The sequence below is a fragment of the Polyodon spathula genome, chromosome 31 (genome assembly GCF_017654505.1).
Source record: "Polyodon spathula isolate WHYD16114869_AA chromosome 31, ASM1765450v1, whole genome shotgun sequence".
Taxonomy (NCBI): Eukaryota; Metazoa; Chordata; class Actinopteri; order Acipenseriformes; family Polyodontidae; genus Polyodon; species Polyodon spathula.
Window position 1 is genome coordinate 2,546,978 of NC_054564.1, and position 26,930 is coordinate 2,573,907.

The 26,930-nt window shown below is 40.8% G+C and overlaps 1 protein-coding gene across 1 annotated transcript; it reads right to left on the reverse strand.

The window, feature by feature from the left end:
• Positions 1-26,103, reverse strand: LOC121303037 (matrix metalloproteinase-21-like). The gene is made up of 8 exons (XM_041233433.1): positions 26,057-26,103; positions 25,763-25,826; positions 22,372-22,681; positions 20,687-20,826; positions 16,115-16,256; positions 11,174-11,431; positions 1,928-2,100; positions 1-303 (listed from the first exon to the last, which is right to left on the reverse strand). Exons 1-8 carry the CDS (start codon positions 26,101-26,103, stop codon positions 1-3), a joined length of 1,437 nt encoding a protein of 478 aa, XP_041089367.1.
• Positions 26,104-26,930: the final 827 nt, after the last annotated feature.

The following is a 26,930-nucleotide window of genomic DNA, read 5'->3' on the forward strand; positions in this document are numbered from 1 at the left end:
TCATCTATAGGTCAGTATGCTGGAGTGGACGTCACAGATATCACGCCACTGCTCGGCCACTCTCCTGTGGGGTAGCAGGGTGTTGTAGGGCAGGGAGGGCTCCCTGCCTCTGTCTTGAGCCCCTGCCACCTGCCAGAAGAACAGCCCTTTGAGTAAGAAGAGTGCCTGGTGGCTGTAGGAGTAGTATGCAGCGTCCAGGTGTGCAATGGGGTGGTCACCAGGGACACTCGCTGGAAAAACCTCCAGGATCCGCCTGGGGAAGCCCACAAGCTTCTGGTTACTGCTGACATTGAACGCTGTAACCTGGAAGAAATTCATAAGAGCATAAGAAAATCTACCAATGGGAGGAGGCCATTCAGCCCATCAATGCTCCTCCTGTTCCTAGTAGCTGATTGAACTCAAAACTTTTGGGTCTTAAAGAACACTAGCATCAACATCATGGCTAGGTAGCCAATTCCATACCCTCACCAATGTGTAAAGAAGTGCTTCCTACCCTTTGTCCTAAATCTCCACCTAATTTTCAACTGTGTCCTCTGGTCCTGGTTTCTGTGCTTCACTTCAACTTCAATCAAGTCCCCTATAATTCTTCTCTGTTCTAGCCTAACTCAATTCAGTTCCTTCAAAGTGCTGTCATTGCTCATTGCTGTGCTGTCATTGCTCATTGCTGTGCTGTCATTGCTCATTGCTGTGCTGTCATTGCTCATTGCTGTGCTGTCATTGCTCATTGCTGTGCTGTCATTGCTCATTGCTGTGCTGTCATTGCTCATTGCTGTGCTGTCATTGCTCATTGCTGTGCTGTCATTGCTCATTCCATTGCTGTCATTGCTTATTGCTGTGCTGTCATTGCTCATTGCTGTGCTGTCATTGCTCATTGCTGTGCTGTCATTGCTCATTGCTGTGCTGTCATTGCTCATTGCTGTGCTGTCATTGTTCATTGCTGTGCTGTCATTGCTCATTGCTGTGCTGTCATTGCTCATTGCTGTGCTGTCATTGCTCATTGCTGTGCTGTCATTGCTCATTGCTGTGCTGTCATTGTGCATTGCTGTGCTGTCATTGCTCATTGCTGTGCTGTCATTCATTGCTGTGCTGTCATTGCTCATTGCTGTGCTGTCATTGCTTATTGCTATGCTGTCATTGCTCATTGCTGTGCTGTCATTGTGCATTGCTGCGCTGTCATTGCTCATTGCTGTGCTGTCATTGTTCATTGCTGTGCTGTCATTGCGCATTGCTGTGCTGTCATTGCTCATTCTTCCCTGAGGGTTCCAAAATAATTTGCACAAGCAGGACCCTGATTCGCACTAACTGTGGACTACCTTACCCAATTTACTATTGGCCATTCCAAGATTACTGTGAATCAGTCTGTGAAACCAACCAATGATGTTCCTTCAGTACATATGTTTGTGTGCCAAAAAGGACAGGACATTGAAATAAAATGGATTTATAAGAACATGAGTTGGACAAGGTTTAAGGGCCATGTATGGTAAATGGAAACCAAACAGGGTTAGGGCTAGAATTGTAAACTAATGGTTTACAAGGAAAACAACAAGGTGTAACATGGCTTAAATAGAAGTAGAGTTGCAGTTCCCAATTATTTATTATTTAGTCGTATCTTTACTCTGCAATGCTGAGTTAAATGTTTTCTGTTGTGCTTGATGTGTTTGTGTTCTGGTTAGTTGAGCTGTGAAACAGACCCACTGGTTCTTAAATTGTTGTCCAATTGAATTTCTATTGAATAATACTAGTACAGCCCTAGGTGTGATTGCTGGAGTTTATTGGGCTGGAAACATAAATGTTGTGAAACCTGATAGATCACTTCATTAGGGCGCTATGAAGCAAAACAGCAGTTTCAAAAGAACCATTGTTTCAAACTGAATAAAAACCACTCAGGTTCTGAAATGAAATGTAATCAATTCCATGACAAACTCACCATGTGTCCTCTGAAGAAGTAGATGCAGTGATCTCGCCTGTGGAAGAAAGCAGTGTCGATGGGCCCGCTGATGCCAGGGAAGCCCTGTGAGATTGTGCGGGGGTATCGGTGACCCTGTGGGTCCTCAGTGTAAGCCTGGTCATTCTCACTGTCATAGCGCCAGTACTGCGTGCCTGTCAAGGATACCACTGCCATTAGGGGAAGTAGCTCCAGAAGCCATTTTGTTTACTTTGTCACTTTTGTCATACCACTTATATAAATGAATATGTTGTCTATTGGACAATACATTTGAGAATAAATTACATTGTTACAGAACCCCCTGCAGGGTTTACAAGACTATATATATATATATATATATATATATATATATATATATATATATATATATATATATATATATATATATATATATATTTCATGTAAGACATAAGCCATAGTATCGGTAAATCAACTAGGAAATTACTTTTTTCAACTTTTAGAAGAGAGCGTTTGCCAGGAAACGCTGCAGGAGGGAGTGCGATCTGTTTTTTTTTTTCTGGCAGCATTTTTAAATCGGGCCGCCTCAGCTTGCAGGGTAAAACAAGGTCCAGTACCAGGGAACTTGCGCACTGGGATATTTCCGCTGTTGCCTGTTTTTTTGGCTCGCCGATTTTTTCAAGTAGTCTCTGATCCCTCTCCCAAAGTTAGACACTTGATCGATCTCGTAAGCAAACATTCAAAGCTGGACAAGGGATGCAAATTCTTCTTCAAGGAGTATATTTTTAACTACAAAGGGGAATTTAAGTTTATTTATTTTAAAAGTACAATTTTACAAAACTACTAACCCTTTGAGGTCCAATGTCGGTACCTGTCAAAAAGAAGTAAAGCACAGGCCTTTTTATCTTTCTCTGGAAAAAGCTGAGAAAACCTTTCAATGACCAAGTGAGGCTGATAGGAGGCGAATGAAGCCGAAAAAGAAAGGCGAATCTGAGCAATACGGTAACCCAGTGCATCACAGAGATAACACAGACACAAACAAAGGAGGTAGCTGCTTCTGCATCCAGTGCTCAAAGAATATCATGGACATTTGCACAGCTTTTTGAGATGTTATAGTAAAAAAAATAACTGGGATCACATTATTCAGGAGTTTGGTGATAAAACGATCAGGAGAGGATTTATCAATATGAACATTTATAAAGAGGGATGTGAAAAATACAGCGAACAAGGGGTGGGGCTTGGCTGGAGATGCAGTACTGATGTCCTTTTGCCATGCACCGCCTTTAAACCTGTTTTACTGAGAAAAAAAAAATAAGCACTTAAAAGCAGTTAAAATAAACAGCGCGCGTGAAAATAAATTGGCACTGACGCATCTGACAAGCGCTGAATAAATTGACTAAAAAGGGTTAACTGAAATTTTACATAAATAAAAATACGTTGCCATTTTATGTGATTTATGTTATTGATAAGATTGTATGTATTTTCTTCTGTGTGTGTATATGTAGTTTCAAACATTGTGCACCAAGATGTGGTAGTGAGAGCTAGGTGCTACAGGAAGAATGAGCAGACCCACACACTAGAACATAAGAACATAAGAACATAAGAAAGTTTACAAACGAGAGGAGGCCATTCGGCCCATCTTGCTCATTTGGTTGTTAGTAGCTTACTGATCCCAGAATCTCATCAAGCAGCTTCTTGAAGGATCCCAGGGTGTCAGCTTCAACAACATTACTGGGGAGTTGATTCCAGACCCTCACAATTCTCTGTGTAAAAAAGTGCCTCCTATTTTCTGTTCTGAATACCCCTTTGTCTAATCTCCATTTGTGACCCCTGGTCCTTGTTTCTTTTTTCAGGCTGAAAAAGTCCCTTGGGTCAACACTGTCAATACCTTTTAGAATTTTGAATGCTTGAATTAGGTCGCCACGTAGTCTTCTTGTTCAAGACTGAACAGATTCAATTCTTTTAGCCTGTCTGCATATGACATGCCTTTTAAGCCCGGAATAATTCTGGTCGCTCTTCTTTGCACTCTTTCTAGAGCAGCAATATCTTTTTTATAGCGAGGTGACCAGAACTGCACACAATATTCAAGATGAGGTCTTACTAGTGCATTGTACAGTTTTAACATTACTTCCCTTGATTTAAATTCAACACTTTTCACAATGTATCTGAGCATCTTGTTAGCCTTTTTTATAGCTTCCCCACATTGCCTAGATGAAGACATTTCTGAGTCAACAAAAACTCCTAGGTCTTTTTCATAGATTCCTTCTCCAATTTCAGTATCTCCCATATGATATTTATAATGTACATTTTTATTTCCTGCTTGCAGTACCTTAAACTTTTCTCTAATAAATGTCATTTGCCATGTGTCTGCCCAGTTCTGAATCTTGTCTAGATCATTTTGAATGACCTTTGCTGCTGCAACAGTGTTTGCCACTCCTCCTACTTTTGTGTCGTCTGCAAATTTAACAAGTTTGTATAGTATAATCTTAGGATTTTGTATATGCTTACTATACCAGAATCTAAATCATTAATGTAGATTAGGAATAGCAGAGGACCTAATACTGATCCCTGTGGTACACCACTGGTTACCACACTCCATTCTGAGGTTTTTCCTCTAATCAGTACTTTCTGTTTTCTACATGTTAACCACTCCCTAATCCATGTACATGTGTTTCCTTGAATCCCAACTGCGTTCAGTTTGAGAATTAATCTTTTGTGCGGGACTTTGTCAAAAGCTTTCTGGAAATCTAAATAAACCATGTCATATGCTTTGCAATTATCCATTATCGATGTTGCATCCTCAAAAAAATCAAGCAAGTTAGTTAGACACGATCTCCCTTTCCTAAAACCATGTTGACTGTCTCCCAGGACCCTGTTACCATATAGGTAATTTTCCATTTTGGATCTTATTATAGTTTCCATAAGTTTGCATATAATAGAAGTCAGGCTTACTGGTCTGTAGTTACCTGGTTCAGTTTTGATTCCCTTTTTGTGGATCGGTATTACGTTTGCAATTTTCCAGTCTGTCGGTACCACCCCTGTGTCAAGAGACTGCTGCATGATCTTGGTTAGCGGTTTGTAAATTACTTCTTTCATTTCTTTGAGTACTACTGGGAGGATCTCATCCGGCCCAGGGGATTTGTTTATTTTAAGAGCTCCTAGTCCCTTTAACACTTCTGCCTCAGTTATGCTAAAGTTATTTAAAACTGGATAGGAACTGGATGACATGTGGGGCATGTTGTCCGTATCTTCCTTTGTAAAAACTTGTGAAAAGTAATCATTTAATATATTTGCTATTTTTTTTCTTCATCTACGATTTTGCCATTTGTATCTCTTAAACATTTAATCTCCTCTTTGAATGTTCTCTTGCTGTTGTAATATTGGAAAAACATTTTGGAATTGGTTTTAGCTCCCTTAGCAATGTTCATTTCTATTTCTCTCTTGGCCTTTCTAACTTCCTTTTTGACTTGCGTTTGCAGTTCCGTGTACTCTTTCTGCGTACTTTCTTTTTGGTCCTTTTTTAATGCTCTGTAAAGTGCCTTTTTTCGCTGAATATTTTTTTTAATTGATCTATTAAACCATTTTGGCAATTTAGTTTTACATTTAGATTTGTCTACTTTAGGGATGTAATTGTTTTGCGCCTCTAGTACTACATTTTTGAAGAACAACCATCCTTCTTCTGTGGGTGTTTTCTCTATTTTACTCCAGTCTACTTCTGTTAGTCTCTGTTTCATACCTTCATAGTTTGCTTTTCTAAAATTTTAAACCTTAGCTTTAGTCATTACTTTTGGGCTTTAAAAAACACTTCAAATGAGACCATGTTGTGGTCTGAGTTTGCCAGTGGTTCTCTGACCTCTGTTTTAGTTATTCTGTCTTCGTTATTTGAAAAGACTAAATCAAGGCATGCCTCCCCTCTAGTCGGTGCCTTGACAAATTGTGTTAGGAAGCAGTCATTTGTCATTTCCACCATTTCTATTTCATCCTTCGTGCTACCCACCGGGTTTTCCCATTTTATTTGGGGGAAGTTGAAATCCCCCATTAGTATGGCTTCTCCTTTGCTACACGCATTTCTAATGTCATTGTATAACAGATTATTTTGCTCACCGTCTGAATCTGGCGGTCTATATCATGCTCCTATTATTATGCCCTTTGAATTTTTGTCCGTTATTCTATTTGTCCAGGTTTAACACCTGGGCTTCAAGACTGTTTCTTATGTATAGCGCTACCCCTCCTCCTCTTCTGTCCTGCCTGTCTTTCCTATACAGTGTATACCCACAAATATTATATTCGTCCCCATCACTCTCAGACAACCAAGTTTCTGTAACACCTATCACATCATAGTTACCTGTTAGTGCAGTAGCTTCAAGTTCTAGAATTTTGTTTCTGATACTTCTAGCATTTAGATAAATACATTTAATGGTTGTCTTACCTGAGTTGTTGTTCTTGTTTTGATGCGGTCTCCCTTCTGATTTTTTGTTGATTTCTCCCCCCTTCCTTTCTAGTTTAAATGCTTCCGAACCTGCTCGAGGATCTTTTCTCCGAGTAGACTAGTTCCCTTGTTATTTAAATGCAGTCCATCCCGTCTATACAGATAGTCCTCGTTGTAGAATGTGGTCCAATGATCAAGATAGGTGAAGCCTTCCCGTGTGCACCACATCTTCAGCCATGCGTTTTGATTAATTATTTCCAGCTGTCCATATGGTCCTTTGCAAGGTGCTGGTAGTATACCAGAAAATACCACAGTTTTGGTTTTCTCTTTTAATTTCCTTCCTAGCTCTCTGAATTTGTTTTGCAGGGATTTTGGTCTGTCTCTTCCAATGTTGTTTGTACCGATGTGGACGACTACTACCGGGTCATCTCCTGTTTGTTCTAGGAGCCTGTCCACGCTCTCAGTGATGTGCTTGACCGAGGCTCCCGGAAGGCAGCACACTGTTGTAGTAAGGGGGTCCAAACTGCAAATTGAACTTGCTGTGTTTCTCAATATGGAGTCCCCAACAATCATGACCTCTCTTCTTTTTGCTGTCTGGTCACCACTGTCAATGGGGTCCTGGATGTTGTTCCTTTCATTCTCTTGTTGTTGGTTCTGCTCATCAAAATTCTGAAGTGACTCAAATTTGTTGGTTGTTTGATTTCTGGTGGTTGTGTTTGACGAAGTTTCTTATTTTCCCTGCTTCTGCCTACCTGAACCCAGCTGTTCTGACCTTCTATCTCCCTGGTGGCTTTCAGTCTGTTAGGGGTGATGCAGACTTCCATGAATTGTGGGTGTGCCAGTTCCTCAAGATCCTGTTGCTGTTTCACTTCTTCCAGCTCCATTTCTAGCATACTTACTAGTTTATGCAAGTCCTGGATCGCGCGGCACTTTACACACACTTGGTTTAGCTCCGCTGGGTTTTCTCAGATTTCCCACATCAAGCAGGTGTCACAGATTACTGGCTTGAAGACCATGTTGAGGGTTTTTTTTTTTTGAAGTTTAGTTTCTTCTGCAGCCGTCAACCTGCTTTCAAACTGCTTCTAAACTGCTTTGTACTTTTCCACGCCTGTACTTCTCCCACTCGCTGTCGCTGGGAAGACTGCCTCGTTTAACTGCATTGTTCTGCTGTGCTGTTGGCTCCTCCCCTCGCCCGTGTCTCAGAACGGCACTGAATTTGAATCAGCTGCTCCGAGTTTCAGCTTGTTTGTTATCAGAAAAACACACGCGGCTGTTTGACTTTGAGATGCTGCTGTGTTTCCCCAGTGTCCTCCGTTTTCTGATTAAAGCAATTCAAGATGCAATTTCTCCTTACTGCTTCTAAACTGCTCTGTACTTTTCCACGCCTGTACTTCTTCCACTCGCTGTCGCTTCCACTCGCTGTCGCTGGGAAGACGACAGCGAGAATAACCAAGGTGGTCATTGTGACCGTTTTTGGATACCACACGTTTTGGGACAACAGAAAAAAATGCATTACAATAATCAATTCTAGATTAAACAAAGGCACGCATTAGTCTCTCTGCATCAAATAATTGGTCTAAGCTTGGCTATATTTCTCAAATGGTAAAAAGATACTTCTGTAACTTCGTTAATGTAAGTCTCAAATGATAGATCAGGATCAAAGATGAGCCCCAAACTCTTCATTTCTACGGTCGAGCTCATGTAATCCCACATCTCCCACAATGTTTTGGTTGTATGGCGCTTTATATGACGTTCCTGAATACAACTACGACTTATATTCAATTGTTTGTCCTTTCATTAAAATATTTATGTTGTTTTTAATACGCTGGTCAAATTGACCGGTCATGGTTGTTCTAGGTATGCCTATAAACGCGGCCATTCTAGTGTTAAAGCAGAAACTAGAGTTCAGTTTGTGTTACTGTTCAAGTTCATTGCTTTCCTTCTTTACCTGTTTTATTATTTAATGCGGTTGCAGATTTTCTAACTAACCTGATTTAATAATGTAGATTTTCTTTCATTTTATCAGCTTGTGTTAACTTTTCTTTTTTTAATATCCTGGTTAAAATTATTTTCTGTTCACTGGCCTAGGTTATGTCTGCTTGTGAGTCACTTGCAAAATTGCTGTACCTCTAGATCACAGAGAAGCAGCCCGCCATTCTAAAGAACTTCATCTCTTCCTGTGCTCCTGGCTTTGTTATGTTAATGCTTTATGTAGCCAATTGCTTGCTCTGCTTTTTCAAACCGTACACTAAGATGAAGAGTGTACCCCTGCTGTGGGCTGTACGAGTTCTCTTCAAATGTGGCACAGACAGAACACAGGTCAATTACTGCATGTAACATTCAATGAGTCTGTAACTATAATACACAAGCCTAAACAGACAAGGATTACAAATCACACTGTGCACATGCATGAAAGCCTAATGAAACATTACTAAAGAAATAAAAAGCACTTTTCTTCTCTAGGGAATCCATCCAGTCTGTTGACAAATTGGTTGTGAGAAAGCCAAAGACATCTGGCACAAGTGGTGTGAAATCAACACTGTGCAGAATCAGGTTAGCCAGTATTTCTATTAGTATTAAACATATTGTTCAAGGCTTCTCAATCTGTAAAACTTCCCGCAACTAGCTTTTGCTTGTTTCATTCACCTGAGTCACCTATACATGTTTTTGCTTCTCTACCCAAGTGCCTTCTTTTCTATGTTTCAGGACCCCTTCCAGATCATCATGTGTTATCTGCAGGATCTATCCTCAGTAGTATTAGACTACAACTCTAGATTTCAACAAATTCTTCATGGATTGGTTAGAATTATTATGATGGAATCCATATTTAATCCAGTTGCTCGCGGTTCTGTTCTTCATACCAGTGCCTACCTATTGACTGGTGGCAATACCAGGCATCCTGTACCACTGTTTCCACACCTCCCATTAACTGGATATAGTTTCAACAATTATTACAATTTTGTCCCAAATTGCCAGCAATTCTATCATTTTGAATGTATAAAGTTAACTCACGAATTATCATTAATAATTGAGAAGGCTACATATTCAGGGAGAATCCTCTAGCCAATCTCTGCAGCTAGGGTTATGAAGGGAACTTGAGCCAGAAGTGTTCCAGGAGTATGCAGACATGTGCAATGTGAATGTCCTACCTTGTGGTTTGATAGTGCACACAGATGCTCCACATCCTGGGGCCTGCCCTGATGGTAGAGTGTATGATCCTACTGCATACCCTCCCTTTGGTCTGAGTGTTTCAGACACAACATACATCAAAACCGTTGATGGTCAAGCAAAACTAAAGAAAACACACAATTACTACTGGCAAGTTCAAGGACACTTACTGGCCTTGCATGATGTGACTTTGCCACGAACACCAGAAGTGACCTGACTGTAGAGCGTGCTGTTAGAGATGATGCCCAGATTAATGCAATTAAGGATAAGCTTGATGTATTTTACTACAACACATACTTAGATGCCTACAGCTTACTCTGGTTTAAAAGACACACTGTGGTAATTATAATGTAGTGTAATCATTTGTAATGTAAAAGTAATTTCATTGAATTGTTTGCAGTTCCTATTTGTAAAATAAGCCATGATAAAGTAATGGGATTTAAAAAAAAAAAAAAAGATGAAATTAATAATAAAAAAACACTTTTCAAATCCATGTGCTGTTTGTCTCTGTTTCATGCTTTGTAAAGGGTGTATTGATCAATTAAGCATTACATGTACATCTTAATTTCTTTATTTTTATCAAACATTTGACCTCTGAATAAAATGTAGCAGAAACTCATTGTAATTAATATAACCTTACACATAAGATAGTAACAAGAGTAGAATTGGGGAGTGTAAATGATTAATAAACATGGTGATGTAATTCCCAGTGTATTGTTTTACAATATAGGCAAATCAGCTTCATTATACAATGAATAATCCTCTCCCAACACCAAAACCCTAACCCTAAGGTTAGTATCCTATACTGCAGCCATTACACATCTAAAAGCAGTTCATATTTGGCAGTGAATAAGCGAGGTGCTGACTTCCTCAGTTGTCCTTCAGGTACCGTCCGGAGGTACAGCCCCCTGTAAACATTCGTAACGTCACATAACTTTAAGAACATAAGAACATAAGAAAGTTTACAAACGAGAGGAGGCCATTCGGCCCATCTTGCTCGTTTGGTTGTTAGTAGCTTATTGATCCCAAAATCTCATCAAGCAGCTTCTTGAAGAATCCCAGGGTGTCAGCTTCAACAACATTACTGGGGAGTTGATTCCAGACCCTCACAATTCTCTGTGTAAAAAAGTGCCTCCTATTTTCTGTTCTGAATGCCCCTTTGTCTAAACTCCATTTGTGACCCCTGGTCCTTGTTTCTTTTTTCAGGCTGAAAAAGTCCCTTGGGTCGACACTGTCAATACCTTTTAGAATTTTGAATGCTTGAATTAGGTCGCCACGTAGTCTTCTTTGTTCAAGACTGAACAGATTCAATTCTTTCAGCCTGTCTGCATTAATGCCTGCTACAGCTGGAAGCTGATTGGTGATACAGAATTGTTTTCTAATACAAATAAATGCCAAAAAAAGTACAAGGACTAATCAGTTTAAAGTTTGCACAATGTTTTCATGTATGATCTTGTGTGTATTCTATTTTGGTTCTAATTAAAAGCAACATTGTCTGATATATTGATGTAAGTATTAGGTTTTATAATAAATTTGAAATAATGCATTTTGCAATTGCATGCTAATGTTTGAAAATGTGTTAACTGCTAAATGATAAATGATAAACTGTGCTTTAGAAACTGAGCAAAACATCTCCTGTTAAAAAATGTTGATATATATTTTTGTGTGGGTACCTTTAAAGAAGTATGCAGCATTGCAACAGCGGGTCCAGACGTGAATGAAGGCGTCGATGCTCTCCACAGGAATCCCGAGCCAGCCTGAGCGCACCTCCCGCGGGTCCCTGAAGCGCGAGCGGTTATTACGATTCTCATACAGCCAGTACCAGCCCTTCCTGAAGAAATAGGTGTTGAAGCGGATCACTGGCTCCCCCTGCTGATTGGTCTTCCTCCACACCCAGTCAAAAACAGTGTCAAATGGCCCCTCACACACCCCTGTGGAAGTGAGAGAAGAGAGTATTGTGAAGCAGAGACTTTTTTCCTCCGTTTGGTCTGAAAGGCAAATGTAACGTTTATTACACTGGATAAGTCAACAGTATCAGAATACTGATAGACGTCCATGACTTTTTGATAATCCTTCCCTCCCCACAGCGTGTACACTCTGTGCCCTTTTGTATCCAGCCTATCATAGCATCCTCCCCATACCGTGTACACTCTGTGCCCTTGTGTATCCAGCCTTTCATAGCATCCTCCCCATATGGTGTAGACTCTGTGCCCTTATGTAGCCAGCCTGTCATAGCATCGTCTCCACACTGTGTACACTCTGTGCCCTTGTGTATCCATAGCAGCAGGAGGCTGTTAAGTTCACTACTAGTAGAGCAGTAGCATTTGGCAGGACAGTGCTTGTCGGAGATTCTGGTCTCTCACTGGTGTGCTCTGCATTCATCACTGGAGGTTCTCTTTGAGAGCTCACACCTTAAAGTGTTACTAATAAGAAAATACTGTATGTTTGGGAATTCAGTTTCACTTTTTACATGCTGTCACTGCACATAAAACAAACTGCCCTGTATAACCATGTACAGTAAAATAAAACAAGAAAGCAATGGATTAATATAATTACTGCACCGTTAAAAAGCTGAAACAAGATTTTTTTCGCTGACCTCCAAAGCCAGTTTGTGTTTCCGTGCACACTTTTTTTGTTATTGTTTTTTTTTAATGCCATTTCTATCTCGGGTTAACATGTACTTACTGATTACTTTTGCATGGACTGAGAATACACAGTAACAACTGTTTTTGGAATGCTGTTTTTGGAATGCTGTTTTTGGAATGCTGTTTTGTAAATTCCCAAATACTATATTACAGTGCTTTTTTGCAATAATTTTCACAGCTTTTCTTTGTATAGTATAAGTACAGTACAGAGGTGGCTCGTCAGAGGAGGCACTGCCTACTTGAGAATTTTAAAATAAATAAGCCTTAGTTATGTATTTATCTATATTTAATATACGACAATAAATATATAGCTTTTACACAGAGGCCTCTGTCCAATCCAAATTCTCCACTCAGCTACCGCTGTACTTTTGGGGGAGGCAAGGGTGGCATGCCTCCCCTCCCCTTTTGAGCTTTTTGTCTCATCTGACGTAGGATGCTAATACTGAGTAAAGGAATGACGCACAGGATGCTGTGTGGTCCAGGAGGTACCTGGTTCCAATCCCAGCTCAGCCACTGACGCATTGTGTGACCCTGAGCAAGTCACTGAACCTCCTTGCTCTGTTTTTGGGGTGAGACGTTGTTGTAAGTGACTCTGCAGCTGAAGCATAGTTCACCCACCCTAGCCTTGTATCTTGTAAAACACTTTGTGATGGTGATCCGCTGTGAAAGACGCTATGTATAGATTATTAAGGATGTAGCGAATGCATATAGATTGATGCATGTAAATGTTAACACATTTTTTTCATTTAAGAGTACTGCTTCAAGAAATACAACTGAGTAATGTTCCTTACTCAAGAACTAAAGTCTGGCTGAATTTTTTTCCTTTTTATAATATGTTTCATATGTATAAATAGTAAATGTTTTGTTTGACATTTATTTAAGTTTAGCAAATCCAGACAATAAGATTTTCTCCTGTGTTAACAACTTTGTTTGGAAAATATTTTATGCAAAGTATGTTAAGGTGACATGGTCTTGAAATCTCAATGCTATATTCATGTTGTATACACTGCATTTTTAAACATATGCCTGCAGTGTGTAACAGTTAAGTTTATTAAAATAAGCTATGATGGACTGTTCAGAACAGCTGCTGTGATGCTCCTCCTAGGATACAAGCGTCTGCTAGAGACTAAATAATAATAATATTAATATTAATAATAATTAGTGCTGGGACAAATATCCAAATATTCTAACAAATATTTTTTGACATATATTTGGGTGTAAAAATTTGATGTTCGTATTGGCTACAAATGACAAAAATACCTTGCACTTATTTAATGCCTCACCAGAAGTTGCGTGACATTTTCAAAAATGGAAATGAAAAAAGAGCTTGAGATTAATATATTTTAAAAAAAGCACAGGCGCAACACAACAGCTTTTGAGCCTCTATTTAAAAGTAAATAAACCAGATTATGTGCGCCCACACATAGTGACCTTTATGGAAGGCCATCTTGGTCAAAAATGCGTTGCGCTGCTTTAGAGCACGACAGAATCTCATGGGACAGAACAAGGCAAGAACTTCATTCTGAAATGCCTTGCTTAAATAGTGCCCAACTTGCTCAAAATTTTGTGTAGTGATTTTAATGTATTTTATATTATATTCACCCTCAACTGGTGGAAAGGAACCCAGCAGGCATTTACCCTGTGCTGGTGGACAGGGACCCAGCAGGCATTTACCCTCTGCTGGTGGACGGGGACCCAGCAGGCATTCACCCTCTGCTGGTGGAGGTGGTGCAGGCAGAGTCACACACCAAGAATAATTCGATCTCTGTCACACTAACATTGAACATCATATAAAAAGCAGTTAAAGAATGATGATGTTTTCATTCCTTGAATCTGGGGATATTTCAACATGTGTGCAATCTATTACACCGAGCATGTTTGGGAAACCAGACAAGATAAATTTGTGTTTGCATCTATTGTGTCAGTATCTTTGTCATAGAAGACTGACAGATCTGCCTCTAGCTGTTGTCTGGGTGGCACCCTGTGGCAGAGATCAAATGACACTTGGTGTTAGATCTCCCTCCCGACCTGAGAGGGTGCTAGATAAAGGAAACAGAGTACCCTGGACTAAAAGGCATGACACTTTATTCCCGTGGGTAGGTGGAAATCAGACATCTAGAAAAGGGACTGAGCTACGGTACCCGAACTCAATGACCCGGATAGGAAACAGAGTGGCATCCACGGACTGGAAAAGCGGATGTGTTCGTTAACCAAGGGGTCATGAGGGAGGGTATAAAATAGGGGCATAGCAAAGTAATTTGTTCCTTTGTAAATGTTTAACATTCAACTAAAAAGGAGACCCTGCATCTGTGAGAAACGTGAGAGTTTGTGTTAGTCTGTCTGTTTGTCGTCTTGTCAAGAGTACTAACACTATCCAGAGCTGCACCCGCAGGCCAGCAACAAACTCGGATACCACAGCACTTCTCTGTTTGCACAAAGAACTGTTTTTTCGCCACGAGCACTAGTTTCACGCACTAAATAAAACTGTGTTTGTTTTCTGCGTTAAGTGTGAGTGAGGAAAGAATTTGGACTTTTGTTTTGGGACAAACCCACAGATTACAAACGGAGTGATACACACCGCTGTATCACTTCATCATTTATTATTCACAGGTGTTTGCCATGAAGCTCTGGACATTGTTAATTAATCAATAAGCACCTTTGCACCTGGAAACCATTGTCTGTCTGTTTTGTATCCACGCTGCACTGCACACACCTGTATTCACTCATCACTTTGCCACACACCTGTTGCGTGAAAATTAATGGCTACTGTAACCTTTATAGTACAGTTATGGCGTAACAGGTAAGACGTTATTTACAAAATGGAACTAATTACAGACTTCAATTGCTTGACAAGCTGTAATGCAAGTGCATTGTCATAAAGCACACCCCCTGACATTGCGCCAGTAACTTATAGGACTTTTGAAAATACAGTTTGCCACCTATCTGGTGTCACAAAGATGTTTTGTTGAAAAAGTTTTTCACAACAGTTTTTTTTTTTAACTAATGCATAATATTGTTACTGCAGTAAATTAATACACATTTATATTCAACTCATTTCATTATCACATAGATTAGGCTCCATAGAAAATGCTCAATATACAGTCAAGCCTGCCTGATATCACTTCCAAGGAAAAGGTGACAATTGCCTTTACCAGGCGTTCACCAACAACCAGGCAAAATAAGCATTTCTGGCTATAAATAGTAAAAAAAGAAGAAAAAAAAAACATGAATATAATTCTCTTCATAGTGTATAGCAGTGTTTTGTGATCCTAAGGAATGTCACTGTGCATCACTGGAAGTATGATGTAACCCTCACTGTGTTTTTTGTCTTCTATTTTTTCATTCTCAATTGTTAACCATCAATATCATATTGAAAAAGATATTTCAGCAATACATTCAACACAGGAGACAGCACTGATTAGTCTGTGTTTTTGTAAACACTACAGGGTGTTCTGGAACACTAAAAAGCAACACTGAGCAGTATCTCCACCATGTGCGTGTGTGTGTGTGTGTGTGTCGCCACATTCTATCCTAATATTTTTTTCAGTAAGTTTTTGTTATTTTTACCCACTATTAACGCTTGGGAGTCACGAGCAAAAAACTGCAACTTTGCACAGGCAGACCCTGCACTGACCTGACTGTGTGACTCACCCTGCACTGACCTGACTGTGTGACTCACCCTGCACTGACCTGACTGTGTGACTCACCCTGCACTGACCTGACTGTGTGACTCACCCTGCACTGACCTGACTGTGTGACTCATCCTGCACTGACCTGACTGTGTGACTCACCTTGCACTCCACGTGGCTGTGCCTTTACCAGGTTAGCCACTTGGGCACCCCAATGTTCATACAGTAATTAGTACACTGAAGAAGGCACTAGCCTTAGTTTTATATCGTTCACCTTCAGTAAACTGGCAAATTTGCCACTAAAAGCCAGTGAGCCCCTGCCTGGAGCCCCTGCCCTCACCGTATAGCTGCTGAATAGCCCTCCTGTCCTCTGAGTCCAGCTCCAGGGTGCTGCCAGTGGGGGAGTAGTAGGGGTGCATCACCGAGCCGGGGCGGAGGAGATGGGGCAGCCCCAGGACATGGCCTATCTCATGAACTGCCACCTGCAAGAAACACAAGAAACCTTTTAGCAAAACAAGATGACAAAACATTTAAATACAACATTATTCCAAAAGTTTAAATATACAGTTTTCTAATTCAGGGTCATTATAAGGCAAATAGGAGCTTTGACCACCCCACCTTCTAATAACCTTGTCCACAGTACAAAGGGCTGCCTTGTAATGATGGAGAACTATATATTTCAATGGTCACTATCAGCACACTCCTGAAGCTAGCCTTATAAAAATAATATTCAATTAATAACAATTAGTTTAATTAGCACTTTACACCACTTCAGGGAGGCCATGTAAACTGTCAGAATTAGTTCAAGTATTGTATTAACAGTAACTATTTATTTTATATGCAAGGTATTTGCTAGGGTTTACGTTTCTCTGTGCAGGAGTGGGAACGCAGCATTTGAAGCGTGGAAGCGTGGTCGAGTAAGAGAGAGTGAAACAGACCAGTAAATCAAATACAAATTCACTTTCATGGAAATCATGGAAATATGGAAGGTTTTGCAGACCAAAATCCCTGCAAAATAAATTCAGAGAGCTAGGAAGGAAATTAAAAGAGAAAACCAAAACTGTGGTATTTTCTGGTATACTACCCGCACCTTGCAAAGGACCATATGGACAGCTGGAAATAATTAATCAAAACGCATGGCTGAAGACGTGGTGCACACGGGAAGGCTTCACCTATCTTGATCATTGGACCACATTCTACAACGAGGACTATCTGTATAGACGGGATGGACTGCATTTAAATAACAAGGGAACTAGTCTACTCGGAGAAAAGATCCTCGAGCAGGTTCGGAAGCATTTAAACTAGAAAGGAAGGGGGGAGAAATCAACAAAAAAACAGAAGGGAGACCGCATCAAAACAAGAACAACAACTCAGGTAAGACAACCATTAAATGTATTTATCTAAATGCTAGAAGTATCAGAAACAAAATTCTAGAACTTGAAGCTACTGCACTAACAGGTAACTATGATGTGATAGGTGTTACAGAAACGTGGTTATCTGAGAGTGATGGGGACGAATATAATATTTGTGGGTATACACTGTATAGGAAAGACAGGCAGGACAGAAGAGGAGGAGGGGTAGCGCTATACATAAGAAACAGTCTTGAAGCCCAGGTGTTAAACCTGGACAAAGAAAATAAAACCGAATCAATATGGGTCAGAATAACAGACAAAAATTCAAAAGGGCATAATAATAGGAGCATGCTATAGACCGCCAGATTCAGACGGTGAGCACATTAATCTGTTATACAATGACATTAGAAATGTGTGTAGCAAAGGAGAAGCCATACTAATGGGGGATTTCAACTTCCCCCAAATAAAATGGGAAAACCCGGTGGGTAGCGCGAAGGATGAAATAGAAATGGTGGAAATGACAAATGACTGCTTCCTAACACAATTTGTCAAGGCACCGATTAGAGGGGAGGCATGCCTTGATTTAGTCTTTTCAAATAACGAAGATAGAATAACTAAAACAGAGGTCAGAGAACCACTGGCAAACTCAGACCATAACATGGTCTCATTTGAAGTGTTTTTTAAATCCCCAAAAGTAAAGACTAAAGTTAAGGTTTACAATTTTAGAAAAGCAAACTATGAAGGTATGAAACAGAGACTAACAGAAGTAGATTGGAGTAAAATAGAGAAAACACCCACAGAAGAAGGATGGTTGTTCTTCAAAAATGTAGTACTAGAGGCGCAAAACAATTACATCCCTAAAGTAGACAAATCTAAATGTAAAACTAAATTGCCAAAATGGTTTAATAGATCAATTAAAAAAAATATTCAGCGAAAAAAGGCACTTTACAGAGCATTAAAAAAGGACCAAAAAGAAAGTACGCAGAAAGAGTACACAGAACTGCAAACGCAAGTCAAAAAGGAAGTTAGAAAGGCCAAGAGAGAAATAGAAATGAACATTGCTAAGGGAGCTAAAACCAATTCCAAAATGTTTTTTCCAATATTACAACAGCAAGAGAACATTCAAAGAGGAGATTAAATGTTTAAGAGATACAAATGGCAAAATCGTAGATGAAGAAAAAAAAATAGCAAATATGTTAAATGATTACTTTTCACAAGTTTTTACAAAGGAAGATACTGACAACATGCCCCACATGTCATCCAGTTCCTATCCAGTTTTAAATAACTTTAGCATAACTGAGGCAGAAGTGTTAAAGGGACTAGGAGCTCTTAAAATAAACAAATCCCCTGGGCCGGATGAGATCCTCCCAGTAGTACTCAAAGAAATGAAAGAAGTAATTTACAAACCGCTAACCAAGATCATGCAGCAGTCTCTTGACACAGGGGTGGTACCGACAGACTGGAAAATTGCAAACGTAATACCGATCCACAAAAAGGGAAACAAAACTGAACCAGGTAACTACAGACCAGTAAGCCTGACTTCTATTATATGCAAACTTATGGAAACTATAATAAGATCCAAAATGAAAAATTACCTATATGGTAACAGGGTCCTGGGAGACAGTCAACATGGTTTTAGGAAAGGGAGATCGTGTCTAACTAACTTGTTTGATTTTTTTGAGGATGCAACATCGATAATGGATACTTGCAAAGCATATGACATGGTTTATTTAGATTTCCAGAAAGCTTTTGACAAAGTCCCGCATAAAAGATTAATTCTCAAACTGAACGCAGTTGGGATTCAAGGAAACACATGTACATGGATTAGGGAGTGGTTAACATGTAGAAAACAGAAAGTACTGATTAGAGGAAAAACCTCAGAATGGAGTGTGGTAACCAGTGGTGTACCACAGGGATCAGTATTAGGTCCTCTGCTATTCCTAATCTACATTAATGATTTAGATTCTGGTATAGTAAGCTATACTAAACTAAGCTATACAACTTGTTAAATTTGCAGACGACACAAAAGTAGGAGGAGTGGCAAACACTGTTGCAGCAGCAAAGGTCATTCAAAATGATCTAGACAAGATTCAGAACTGGGCAGACACATGGCAAATGACATTTAATAGAGAAAAGTGTAAGGTACTGCAAGCAGGAAATAAAAATGTACATTATAAATATCATATGGGAGATACTGAAATTGGAGAAGGAATCTATGAAAAAGACCTAGGAGTTTTTTGTTGACTCAGAAATGTCTTCATCTAGACAATGTGGGGAAGCTATAAAAAAAGGCTAACAAGATGCTCGGATACATTGTGAAAAGTGTTGAATTTAAATCAAGGGAAGTAATGTTAAAACTGTACAATGCACTAGTAAGACCTCATCTTGAATATTGTGTGCAGTTCTGGTCACCTCGCTATAAAAAAGATATTGCTGCTCTAGAAAGAGTGCAAAGAAGAGCGACCAGAATTATTCCGGGCTTAAAAGGCATGTCATATGCAGACAGGCTAAAAGAATTGAATCTGTTCAGTCTTGAACAAAGAAGACTACGTGGCGACCTAATTCAAGCATTCAAAATTCTAAAAGGTATTGACAGTGTCGACCCAAGGGACTTTTTCAGCCTGAAAAAAGAAACAAGGACCAGGGGTCACAAATGGAGTTTAGAAAAAGGGGCATTCAGAACAGAAAATAGGAGACACTTTTTTACACAGAGAATTGTGAGGGTCTGGAATCAACTCCCCAGTAATGTTGTTGAAGCTGACACCCTGGGATCCTTCAAGAAGCTGCTTGATGAGATTTTGGGATCAATAAGCTACTAACAACCAAACGAGCAAGATGGGCCGAATGGCCTCCTCTCGTTTGTAAATTTTCTTATGTTCTTATGTTCTTAAATGTTTACGGTCATTACACAAAAATGTGACACTTGCAGGCAATCTGTGAGCTTGTGTAACCTCCTGTTGCAGATAGGATTGTAGAGAGCACATGGAACCTCCAGTTCTGTTTAAGGGTGGAGATGCGATTGGGTTTTGCTGGAAGCAGTGGCATGCTTAGCAGCTGCTGGGAGTGGAGGTTTGAAGATTGTGTCCCTACAACTACAACAAACTGCATTGCAAACAAGGGCACTGGAAGGAAATCTTTTGCTTTTGCTGCAGTTTCAGATTTGAATGCATTGCCGATGAAACTTGGATCTGAGACTTCCCATCGTAATTATAACTCATATGTTAACTCATATATAACTTATAACTCATACGCTAATTATACTCATATGGCCTTTTTCCAATAACAATTTTAAATTAAAATAAATAGTACAAGACCTGTCGTAATAAAACAGAACTGGACTAAGGGACAATACAGCTTGAAGATTGTTATATTTGTTTGGACAAATTCACAAACTATTAAATATGTTATTGTAAACAATACATAAAATATATCATCCACATGCACGGTATAGAAACATCTGTCTAGTTTAAAACAGCTTCTTAAAACAATTAAAAAACATTATCTACCAATAATTTTAAACGCTTCAATAGGTGAAACATTTGAAATGAATCAATAGCTACCTTGAGCAGGCTGACCCCCGGGTGGGAGTCGGAGGTGCTATAGACCTCATTGTCGTCAAAGTGGATGTCCCCTTGTGGCAGGCTGTGTGCCAGCTCCTGCCATGCTCCGTCGAACACCCGCGGGCAGCCCAAGTGACGGCCTGCAGAAACACATGACACAGCACATAGACACGGGGCCCAATTCTCAAAGCCATTCGCACTACTGCAAATCATTAAGGAACAAACGACTCTAAAACAGCAACTTAACCCTACTTATATATTCCTGAGTGCAATTTCTGAGTTGTTAACTTCTGGTTTGGTCACTTTATTTTGTTATGCTTGTGTGTTTATAATGTGGCTCTGCATCGGCCACGCGAAACTCACCTGTCTACAGATTAAAAGCGAGCAATTTGTTTTTAAAAGCACTTTGGAGATTATACACACACACACACCACAACCTAATTGTGTGATTTAAAAGTTTAACCAACTTTCAATTGAAATGTGTTGGTTTAGAGGAAATTATTTGGAACTGCTGTATTCGTTCCATCCCTAACTGGAAGGCAAGGCAGATGCTTCATCATGCCATGGAGACTTCAGTTGTCAGTCAGGGTAGTGTGCACAATATTCATTAAGTGTTTTCCTCTTGCGCACCATTTTCAAATCAAACTAGTAACTGTCACCGTACACCTATATCAAATGCTTACCTACACGTTAAACTGCTAATTTCAAAGTAGGCTCTGTGAATGACAGCCACTGTGATGCCAAATTAAAGCGCGCCGTCGGTCTTGATGATTGAGAGTCATTTAAACAAATAAGAGCATTCTAGCACTGCTTCAGCCAATGACATCAGAACAGGGTGAAACAGTGACAGTGAAACTACAGTACTAACAAACCACTGAGATGACTGATAGAGACCCCCAGCCAATCAGAGTGGAACCGAGATGGGACAGCAGCAAGTATAAAAACTACACAAACTAGAGATGATTTCTAAATGATTATTTTTGGTAAGAAAATAAATATTTATTTGTTCACCAAATGCCTTATCAAATAGTACATGTGTAAATAAAGTCAGTTTGAGTCATTTTGTTTTTGGGGGGGGGGGGGGGGGGGGGGGATTGGATGTTTGATTAATATCAAAAACTAGCAAGCTTAGTTATAAGGCTTTAAATGGCCTTAAAGATCTTTTAGAACCCTATATCCCTAATCGCCCGCTCCGATCACTGGATGCTGGCTTACTGTCTGTACCTACTATTCAGAAAAAAACCCTCAGGTGGTAACTCTTTTAGTTATATAGCACCTAAATTATGGTACAACTTGCCTATCACAATTAGAGAAGCCCCTTCAGTCAATGCCTTTAAATCTAGACTAAAAAACAGTTTTTATAGCCTGGTATTCTCCTGTAGATGAGCTTTCCTGTCTCCATATTGATCCCAGTGTTGCTCTTTTTAAAACTAGATTAAAAAAACTTTTCTATAATATAGTTTATGTATCCTAATTTGATACCCCCCCCCCCCCCCCCCCATTTTTTTTTTACATATTTTGCTGTTTTGTTTTAATTCTGTTCTTTTTTACTGCTCATTTTTGTTTTTGTAATATGTATTGTTTTTATCCTTGTAAAGCGCTTTGTGGCGACCTGACTGATTGATTGATTGAAGTATAGCAGCACTAATGTTCTAATGGACCTTACAATAAAGAAAGCTCCTCACCCGTTCCGAATCCCAGCTTGATGTCAATCTCTTGCATGGGTGCGGTGAGATCCTCCTGGAAGTCAATGGGCACCACTTCACTCCAGCGCCGGAACGCCTGCCTGAGTGCCAGACGCTGCTCCATCAGGGTCAGGTGAGCGCTGTACCCCTCCGGCATGAGACGCCACTTCAGAAGACGCTTGGCAAACGCCATCCCTGACATCAGTTCCAGCGTGGCATCGATCCTCCGTGCCCGTTTGGACCTGAAGGTCAGGACAGTCAAAGATCTCCTCTTCCTCAACGTGTGGATCAGGGAGCTCTTAGGATCATTCTGAGTGGAAACATCAGCCTCAGTTGGGTTGGATTTGGGTGATAACAATTGGCTGTCAATTTGGTTTCTGAATGTTTGTTTCTCTCTTGACAATTTGTTGTTATTTCTCTGCATTATTGAATTGGTTTTATGGAATAAAGATTTAATAGCACCAGCTAATACCATCTTGGGATTAAAAAAAGTGGATGGATCTCTAGGGGTGAGTGTTTGGGGTTTAGTGTCCTGCTGTCCAGTCACTGGGCTGCTAAGGTCCTCCTTGTACTCTGTTTCAGGCTTGGGCAGAAGCAAACAACCTTGAGAAGGCAATCCTTCTTCAAAGAGACTCATTGCAGACTTGGCAGCAGGATTTCTATGAAATGGTTGTTTCTCCCAGTTCCCAGCCTCTACCCATTCATATTTGTTGAGATGTCTCTGAAAATGAGAAGAAACAAGGCTCATGTTTTATTTAAAGGAGCATTTACTTTCCCACGATGGAGATGACATCACCTGCATAGAGGATTTCGTGAGGTCGTTGTACGAATCAAATTGACATGGAACTTGGTATCAACTTACTGACATATTTGTTTTTATTGTTAAATTTCTGTATGTGTGTGTGTGTGTGTGTGTGTGTGTGTGTATGTGTATATATATGTATATATAGATATAGATATAGATATAGATATAGACTTACCATGAGCTGAAATTGAAAAACAATTGTTCATATGTTGGTAAAGCATGTCAGTTATTAATATTTAAAAACCACAGTGTGACTGAAACAGATTGGTATGAATAGAATTTTGTCAATTAAGTAATTTCTCTATTTGCCTGAGAATCAACAATTTGCAAGGTGTATTCATTTAACAAACGTTCTGATTCACAGGTGCTAAATTCGTTTACAATTATCCATTCATCTACTCTGTTTATAGTACTCAACTATGGCCTGGATTCATTCATATTAATATCACTGCTTAGCCATGTAACTATTGTGGCAGGGCAGATCCCTGCCTGTAAATAATCTGCTGCTTATGTGTTTTAGTGGTGGTTGGCAGGGATGGGGTTAATCCCTAGTCCTGCCAAATACATGTCAGAATGTGGCTGTTTCCAAATAAGATAATTGGTGTTAATTTGGGAAGAGCCACAGAGAATAAAAAGTGAGCTTTAAACTCTATTAAGGAGAGGACTGCCAGGTGGCTGGTACTGTGTGGGCAGCCAAGGAGTGCTGTGTGTCAAGAAAGGATGGTACTGTGTGTTTATAACTGAAGTAAATATGTGTGACTGGTAAACAGATCAGCTGTCCAGTGGTGTTCAAAGTAAAATTGTTTTTGTTGGGTAAATGGCTTAGCCATCCCAACCCTTTTTTAAAGTTCATTTTTGTATATAATAAAAGTGCAGGAACGTGCTTGAAAGCTACAGTTCTGGTCTGGGTCTGCTTCAAAAGGGTGCAAACAGACCTTAAAACGAGTGAAATCTTTCACACTATCTACTGCTTATGTAATAGCCCTATAGCACGATTATATATATATATATCTGGTTCCAGCCTATTAAATCCCGGTCTGAGTGTGTATGGGAAGCCCTCACCACTGCACTGCGAGTGCTGGTCTGAGTGTGTATGAGAAGCCCTCACCACTGCATTGCGAGTGCTGGTCTCTGAGTGTGTATGAGAAGCCCTCACCACTGCCCTGCGAGTGCTGGTCTCTGAGTGTGTATGAGAAGCCCTCACCACTGCACTGAGAGTGCTGGTCTGAGTGTGTATGAGAAGCCCTCACCACTGCACTGCGGGTGCTGGTCTCTGAGTGTGTATGAGAAGCCCTCACCACTGCACTGCGAGTGCTGGTCTGAGTGTGTATGAGAAGCCCTCACCACTGCACTGCGAGTGCTGGTCTCTGAGTGTGTATGAGAAGCCCTCACCACTGCACTGCGAGTGCTGGTGTCTGAGTGTGTATGAGAAGCCCTCACCACTGCACTGCGAGTGCTGGTGTCTGAGTGTGTATGAGAAGCCCTCACAACTGCACTGCGAGTGCTGGTGTCTGAGTGTGTATGAGAAGCCCTCACCACTGCACTGCGAGTGCTGGTGTCTGAGTGTGTATGAGAAGCCCTCACCACTGCACTGCGAGTGCTGGTGTCTGAGTGTGTATGAGAAGCCCTCACCACTGCACTGCGAGTGCTGGTGTCTGAGTGTGTATGAGAAGCCCTCACCACTGCACTGCGAGTGCTGGTGTCTGAGTGTGTATGAGAAGCCCTCACCACTGCACTGCGAGTGCTGGTGTCTGAGTGTGTATGAGAAGCCCTCACCACTGCACTGCAGATGCTGGTCTCTGAGTGTGTATGAGAAGCCCTCACCACTGCACTGCGAGTGCTGGTCTGAGTGTGTATGAGAAGCCCTCACCACTGCACTGCGAGTGCTGGTCTCTGAGTGTGTATGAGAAGCCCTCACCACTGCACTGCGAGTGCTGGTGTCTGAGTGTGTATGAGAAGCCCTCACAACTGCACTGCGAGTGCTGGTGTCTGAGTGTGTATGAGAAGCCCTCACAACTGCACTGCGAGTGCTGGTGTCTGAGTGTGTATGAGAAGCCCTCACCACTGCACTGCAGATGCTGGTCTCTGAGTGTGTATGAGAAGCCCTCACAACTGCACTGCGAGTGCTGGTGTCTGAGTGTGTATGAGAAGCCCTCACCACTGCACTGTGTGTGCTGGTCTCTGAGTGTGTATGAGAAGCACTCACCACTGCACTGTGAGTGCTGGTCTGAGTGTGTATGAGAAGCCCTCACCACTGCACTGCGAGTGCTGGTCTCTGAGTGTGTATGAGAAGCCCTCACCACTGCACTGCGAGTGCTGGTCTGAGCGTGTATGAGAAGCCCTCACCACTGCACTGCGAGTGCTGGTCTCTGAGTGTGTATGAGAAGCACTCACCACTGCACTGCGAGTGCTGGTCTCTGAGTGTGTATGAGAAGCCCTCACAACTGCACTGCGAGTGCTGGTGTCTGAGTGTGTATGAGAAGCCCTCCCCACTGCACTGCGAGTGCTGGTCTCTGAGTGTGTATGAGAAGCCCTCACCACTGCACTGTGTGTGCTGGTCTCTGAGTGTGTATGAGAAGCACTCACCACTGCCCTGAGAGTGCTGGTCTCTGATAGTGTCAGACGCTGGCTCCTCATCTCACAGTGCCCCCTGCAGGCAAGGAAGCAGAGAACCCCCACAGGCACCAGCAGTGTTGGAACTCGCAGGTCCATATTCCCATTCAAGTGGCCTCTTGCTTCAGCAATGCAGGATCTTGACAATGGAACTGTATCCAGAGCTGAGATACAGTATTTAAACACTCTCACGCACCTGCGATGAGCTCCATTTGGTGGTAGGCTGTCCTTTATTGCCCTCCCATCTCGCACTACTGCCTTGCTCACCTGCCCCTGTTATTGCCACTGGATCCATTCCCCGGGGCTGGCTTCATTACGGAAGGCACAAGAAAATGATACCAAGCTAATTACCATGCAATTTAATCATGTAGTTTATTAAAACTCATGCTGATTGTTTGACAGGGGGAGATGCACTTAAGTGATCGTATCCAGTCAGCTAGCTTCCAGATCTCCAGTCCAAGGCTGCATTGTCTTCCACATGACCCTGCTAATCAGAGCTATGCTGTGAATCTAGTGAATTCATTAAAGAAGACAATACAGACTACTGAGCAGCTTCATGGCACTGCATAAGTGCTGTGCAAGGGTCACCATATCAATACCTATCAATGTATCGAGGACCACTGTGCAATATCTGATTTAAATCCAGTGTGTTGTTGGTGTTGATATGTTGGTTTGCATATGGTCCTGGTAGAGTTTTATTTATTTGCAATGGTAATATAATTTTAATGGTATCTCACTAAAGGACAATGCAGGCTAATTTCCATTGTGATGCTATAGCCATGCTGGTGTTGAGGAGTCAGATAGTCATGTATAGTAAAGTCTGTCTAATCCAGCCCATCTACCAACCGGCATTCTGTACAATTCCGGTCCCAACCAAATCCCTTTTAAAATTACGGCATGATTTGTAAATTCTGTCTGCTTATTAATTATCAATGTAAATCGGACTGTGCAGTCCAGCACCAAATCATGCGATGTTTCTTTTCTAAGTTTATAATTAAGTATGTTGCATAGATGTACACATGTCCTGTTGCAGTAAAATCCTTGCTAAATTATGGAGAAAGAAATGTTTACATTGTTTTTCAGGTTAGTATTAGATTTTACAATACTTCTGTAATCCTGCACACTGTATAATCCAGTACAG

Coding starts and splice junctions, on each gene's coding strand:
- LOC121303037 (XM_041233433.1), bottom strand. CDS start 26,103: ATGAAGCCAGCCCCGGGGAATGGATCCAGTGGCAATAACAGGGGCAG. Junction 20,827..22,371: donor CAAGCTGGGATTCGGAACGG/GTGAGGAGCTTT, acceptor GTGTTTCTGCAG/GCCGTCACTTGGGCTGCCCG. Junction 304..1,927: donor ACTTCTTCAGAGGACACATG/GTGAGTTTGTCA, acceptor AATTTCTTCCAG/GTTACAGCGTTCAATGTCAG.